The sequence below is a fragment of the Acomys minous genome (assembly GCF_964271855.1).
Source record: "Acomys minous genome assembly, chromosome: 2".
NCBI classification, from domain to species: domain Eukaryota; kingdom Metazoa; phylum Chordata; class Mammalia; order Rodentia; family Muridae; genus Acomys; species Acomys minous.
Window position 1 is genome coordinate 137,589,677 of NC_140484.1, and position 6,827 is coordinate 137,596,503.

The 6,827-nt window shown below is 39.5% G+C and overlaps 1 protein-coding gene across 1 annotated transcript; it reads left to right on the top strand.

Annotated features, from left to right (window-relative positions):
• Nucleotides 1-238: 238 nt before the first annotated feature.
• Nucleotides 239-1,186, top strand: LOC311592833 (olfactory receptor 2D2; the record flags this gene model as incomplete). The annotated part of the gene is made up of 1 exon (XM_084773683.1): nt 239-1,186. The coding sequence occupies one exon, from the start codon at nt 239-241 to the stop codon at nt 1,184-1,186; it is 948 nt and encodes a 315-aa protein (XP_084629809.1).
• Between the last annotated feature and the right edge of the window lie 5,641 nt (nt 1,187-6,827).

Genomic DNA, 6,827 nt, shown 5'->3' on the forward strand with positions numbered 1-6,827 from the left:
CACATTTTCCATCTCATAAAGCGCTGTTGTACTTAATGAGTATAAGCATCAAAACCATCAAAAATGCCCCAAGTCCTATGGCACGAGAATCTTCTGAAAGTACCAATGAAGGGAAGTTTTAAAATGCTTCCCATTGATTGGGGCTATCTCTAAGCCCTCCAAACTCTGAATAAAATAATTGTATATCACACACACACCTATGTTCATTGATACTTCTTGCTGAAAAAGCAGACGAACTATGAGACAGACAAATGAGACACAGGTGACAGAGTTTCTTCTTCTGGGACTCTCTGATGACCCGCACACGCAGAAGCTGCTCTTTGTCTTATTTCTGGGTGTCTATCTGGTCACTGTCCTTGGAAACCTGCTTCTCATGTTCCTCGTTCAGGCTGATTCTCGGCTTCACACACCCATGTATTTTTTTCTGTGCAACCTATCTCTGGCTGACCTCTGCTTCTCGACCAACATTGTCCCTCAGGCTCTTGTCCATCTCCTTTCAAGGAGAAAGGCCATTTCATTCAGACGCTGTGCTGCTCAGCTCCTGCTCTTTCTCATTTTTGGGTGCACACAATGTGCCCTTTTGGCTGTGATGTCCTATGATCGCTATGTGGCTATCTGTAACCCTCTGCATTACCCTAGCATCATGACGTGGAGGGTGTGTATCCAGCTGGCCACAGCATCATGGACTAGCGGCTTTGTAGTGTCTGTGGTGGACACCACTTTCACGCTAAGCCTCCCCTACCGAGGAAGCAAGAGTGTTGCTCATTTCTTTTGTGAGGCCCCTGCCCTGTTGACCCTGGCTTCTACAGACACCCACACTTCAGAGATGGTCATCTTCCTCATGGGGGTTGTGATTCTCCTCATACCTGTCTTCCTAATTCTGGTGTCCTATGGCCACATCATAGTGACTGTGGTCAAGATGAAGTCAGCTTCGGGGAGACTGAAAGCGTTTTCTACCTGTGGTTCCCACCTCATTGTCGTCATCCTTTTTTATGGGTCAGCAATTATCACGTACATGACGCCGAAGTCTTCCAAAGAACAGGAGAAGTTGGTGTCTGTTTTCTATGCGGTGGTGACACCTATGCTCAATCCCCTTATCTACAGCCTGAGGAACAAAGATGTAAAGGGAGCTCTGTGGAAAGTAGCCACGAAGAACTTTCCATGCAGGGTTAGAGCCACCCACTGACTCAGATCCTCTTGGCTTCCTGCATATAACACATGCTAGAGAGTGTTCCATATGAACATAAGCTATGGAGAAATGTTCATCAATGGGCCTTGTCCATGGACACACACTTTAACCTTTATTCCATATATCCTTTGTGGAGGGAGAAAGATAATAAAAATGGAGTGAAAGGAGGGATGTTGCATTTCCTTCTAATTTATTCTCTGACAGTGAAGAGATTATGAGCTTATGTCTTTTCTTTTTTTGTCGTAAACAATGTGTCCTCCTGGCAGTGATGTCCTATGGCTGGTATCTAGCAAGCTTTAACCTAAACATCATGACCCAGAGGTATTTGCTAAGAATTACAAAATCCTCTAAGACAAAAACCTATGGCATCTGTTATTGTCTTTCCCGGATCCTAATCTATGTTTTCTTCTGTTATATCTGCATTTCCTTACATTATAAAATTAAATCTTAAACATATTTAACATTTACATAGAAAGTAGACACCTTTTATGGATATGACAGAGGTCTTAAGAGAATAAATAAATAAATTCCCATTTTAAAAACATATGAAAACACAAGCAGCAGAAAGAAATGAACGAAACTTTTTAAGACCCGAAAATAGAAGTAGACTCAATAAAGAAAGCCCAAAATGCAAAAAATCAGGGAATAAAAAATTTAGAAATTCAAACAACATTCTCAGAAGCAAGCCTCACTGATAGAATACAAGAAATGAAAGACAGAAAAAAAAGAAATGAAAGACAGAATCTCAGTCATTGAAGACACAACAGAATAAATGGATACCTCTGCCAAAGAAAATGTTAAATCTAAAAAAGGACAAAAATAAAGAAAAAAAAATCAGGAAATCTGGTACACAATGGAAAGACCAAATATAAGAATAATAGGAATATAAAAGGTAAAAAAAAAACAAAAACAAAAAAACAAAAAACAAAAAAACAAAAAAAAAAACCAAGTCAAAAACACAAAAAATATTTTTAATAAAATCATAGAAGACAATTTCCCTAACCTAAAGAAGGCGGTGCCTATCAAGATGCACAAAGCATACAGAATATAAAAAAGATTGGACCAGAAAAGGAATTCCCCTTAGTACACTGAAATCAAAACACTAAACACAGAAACAATGAAGGAATATTTTAAAACTTCAAGGGAAAAAGACCATGTAATATAAAAATAGACCTACTAGAATAACATCTGACTTCCTAGTGGAGACCCTAAAAGTCAGAAGGGTCTAGGCATGAGTTCTACAGAATCTATGAGACCAAAGATGCCAGCCCAGACTACTATACCCAGGAAACTTTCAATCAAAATATATATCGAAAATAAGACATTCCCCCAAATTTTTTATTAATTTACTCATATTACATCTCAATTGTTATCCCATATCTTGTATCCTCCCATTCCTTTCTCCCTCCTGCTTCCCCCCTACTCCCTGCCCCTATGTCTGTGGCTGAGGGGGGACCTCCTCCCCCTGTATATGCTCATAGGGTATCAAGTTTCTTCTTGGTAACCTGTTATCCTTCCTCTGAGTGCCACCAGGCCTCCCCATCAAGGGGATGTGGTCAGAAATGGGGCCCCAGAGTTTGTATGAAAGTAAGACCTCACTCACCACTCAACAGTGGAGAATGTCCTATCCATCGGCTAGGTCTGGGTAGGGGTTCGAAGTTTACTGCCTATATTTTCCTTGGCTGGTGCCATAGTTTGAGCAGGAAGGACCCCAGGACCCAGATCTGCTCTTCATAATGTTCTTCTTGTAGGTTTTCAGGACCCTCTGGATCCTTCTATTTCCCCATTCTCCCATGCTTCTCTCACCTAAAGTCTCAATAGGATGTTCTCCCCTCTGACTCACTTTCCTGGTAAGTAAAGTCTTTCATGGGACATACTCCTTGGGCTAGTGTCTCGATTTAAGTGAGTATATACTATTTGTCTCTTTTTGCTTCTGGGTGAACTCACTCATTATGATAATTTCTAGTTCAATCCATTTGTCCACAAATTTCAGGAATTTCTTGTTTTTAATAGCTGAATAGTATTCTATAGTGTAAATGTACCATAGTTTCTTTATCCATTCTTCTACTGAAGGACTCTTAGGCTGTTTCCATGTTCTGGCTATTATAAATGTAGCTATGAACATGGTTGAGCATATGTCCCTGTTGTGTGGTAAAGCACTGATAGAAACCAAATTTAAGCAATATTTATCCAGCCCTTTGGAAGGCACTAGAAGGAAAACTTCAAGCCAATCACAGAAGTGGTTAACTATACCCCCAAATAACAGGAATCAACAAACATGTCTTATTGATATCTCTTAAATCAATGGTCTCAATTCACCAATAAAAAGATTCAGACTAAAAACATAATTTCTCACAAGCATCACAGTCATAAAATCATAAACGTATAAAGTGTGCATGATGCACAGAACAATTAAGACAGGTTCTCTGCTCTTGGTATGAGCAGACAAAAAAGCTCCTGTAAGTCTTCATCCATGCCATATGAAGAATGGCATCTAATAATAATTCATAGGGATTCTGTAGCCAACAAGAAGCATTGTCTATGCCTAGACATTCATGTCTCAGCCAGTCTCAGAGCTATTCCCATATAGTGCGATTAGCAATATAAATTACCTGGTTGTTCTGCCACTTAAATTATTTGCATCCCAATTGTCTCCCCTCCCTCATCCCATCCAAATTCCCCCTCCCTCCCTCATTTCTTCTCCCTACTTTCCCTAGTTCTCAGAAAGGGGAGCCCTCCTCCCCTAACATCTGACCTCAGCCTATCAAATCTCATCTGTACTATCTGTAACCTCTTCCTCTGTAGCCAGGAAAGGCTGTCCTGCCAGGGGGAAGTGATCAAAGTTCAGTGGCCAGAGTCCATGTCCGAAGTAGTCCCTACTCTCCACATTGTGGGAACTACAAGGAGACTGTGCTACTACATCTGAGCAGAGGGTCTAGGTCGACATCATACATGGTCCTTGGTTAGTGTATCAGTTTCTGTATTATAGTGTACTTATCTGGTATTATGTGACTGGTATCCACTAATGAGTGAGCATATACCATGTGTGTCTTTCTGGGGCTGGGTTACCTCACTCAAGATGATCTTTCCTACTTCCATCCATTTTCCTGCAAATTTCAATAGTTCCTTGTTTTTAAATAACTGAATAGTATTCCATTGTGTAAAAAATTTGAGGACAAAAGAACCGGACATTGACATTGGATCACACTTGACAGGATTCATTCCTCCCAGCATGTGGGGCACTGACATCCTGCATCCTTCATGTCTCACCACCAAGTGCTTCAGTTGCTGTTCCTCATCAGATCAAGACTGCTCCCAGCACGCCTTTGAAGAAAACTCCCAATCCTAATTGGTCCAGAAGTTCAGACTGTCCCACACAGGGTTCTAATTAAGCCTGGAATTTCTCAGCATTTAGAACCTGGACCATAAATGCTATTCCTAGCTTGTTTAATCATTTCCCCAATTTTATATGGGCCCCTACAAAGATATTATTCACCCCAAATCAGCATCTCTTAAGAAACCTTAAGAGAATGATGCCCCATTTCTGTTAAAGGGGGTTCAGGTAGTTTTTGGTTGCTTTCTTGGTCTATAGAGGGTTATTTTCAGTGAGAGTTGGTTTTAAGTTATCATTGGTCTTATTTAGAGAGAAAACAAGGTTGAACTCAGGGATGTCTCTCTTTTCCTTTATCTTCCATTCTTAGGTTTGGAGATAAGGGTTGAAAAGAAAGAAGGGGGAGTATAGAAGTATATAGGGAAGATAGAACAAAAAGTAGATTAATGAATTCAATTTATTCAATTTAATGTCTTATTGTTACTCACAAGGTTATTTTTAATTCAGTGGTATAGAATTTTGTATATAGATGCAAAATAAGTTTAATTTTAGATACAGTAGTATAGAATTAAAATGTAAGATTATTCTTCACACACATATATATTTCTACTCTAATATGAGGAATTATACCCATATAACTCAAGTAGAATACTTTGAAAGTGCTATTGCAGGCTGCTTAGGATAAATAAGCTATACAAGTTAATTGTTAGATGATCAAATCATGGTCAAATTAATTACTAGTCTATTTTTATCACAGGAATATACATCCTAAGTGTAACAGATTGATATGATTCTGTAGAAAGATGAGATAAAATAGTTAGATAAGGTCTTCAAAAACCTCAGAGACATACAGAATATAGAATTTAAAATGTTTTTATTATTTTAAAGATTCATTGACAATGAGACAGGTTAACACATAGCAACATCCAGCCTACCTCAAAGAGGATGATGAGCATCAAAGAACTTTCTTATGGAGATGGCTTCAAATATGGCAAACAAACCATAGGGAAAATGTCCTTGTTTCTACCACAGACAGAATTCTGCCTAAAAAAGGGCAAGCTTGGATTCAGGCAGAGTTGATAGCCAAACTCTGCTAAGACAGTTTAAGCAAGTCCTCAATAGTTCCTGCCTCACAGATATGTAAGTCAGATACATTGGGCCATTAGGCTGAAGATGATGTTCCAATATTATATAGAGTTTTGGGTGGCTGCTCAGGTTTAAAAAAACTGTCTCTGTCATCTTCTCACTTGGGAAGCTGCTGTCCTGTACCCTCTGTATACTAAGGTAATTAATTTTATTCCTTCTCAAGTCTCTGTTGGAGTTGAAGGCCAGATAGTTTTGTTTTATAATTAAACTTAGTTGTTTAGGGCTTAAGATATTTTTAGGTCTAGGTAGATGTTTCAAGTTGATAATGACAAGATATGATAGATATTGATTTACATTCAGAATTTTAGATGCACCAAAACAGAAAAGATGTTTTCTTCAAGGCTGCCAAATACAAATAGCCAAAACAGTAAAAATGTAACATTTATATAATACCTACTTGTTTCATGGTTCTTCTTGCTGTAGGTAGTTTATTGTATATGTGTGTAATAATATAAATGTATATGTAAAAAATAAAAAAATTAATAAAAACATGTAGACTATCCTCCTAGCCTGGTAGGACTTCTAGTGGAGGGAAGGGGATAACAACCCATCTACAAAATTTTTGACCCAAAATTTATCCTGCCTACAAGATGTACAGGAATAAAGATGGAGCAGAAATTGAGGGACTGGACAACCAATGACTGGCCTAACTTGAGACTCACCCCATGAGAGAGAGCCAGCTCTTGACACTATTAATGATACTCTGCTATACTTGCAGACAGGAGCCTGGCATAACTCTTCGGAGAGGCTCCACCCATCAGCAGACAAAATCAGATGCTGAGACCCATAGCCAAACATTAGGTGGCGCTCTGGGGGTCTTATAGAAGAGTGGGAGGAAGGATAGAGGGGCATGGATGGGACAAGAACTCCACAAGAAGCCAATAGAGTCAACTAACCTAGGACCATGGGGCTCACAGAGACTGCAGCATCAACCAAGGAGCATGCATGGATTGGATCTGGGCCCCCTGCACATGTGTAGATAAAGGGCAGCTTGGTCTTCATGCTAGTCCCCTAGCAAGTGGAGAGGGGGATGTCTCTGAAATGGATTGTGTTGCCTGCTTGTGGATTACCTTCTCCTAGCTGGGCTGCCTTGTCTAGACTCAGTGGGAAAGGATGCACTTAATTTTTCTGTGACTTGAGCAGCCAGGATGAGTTGGTACC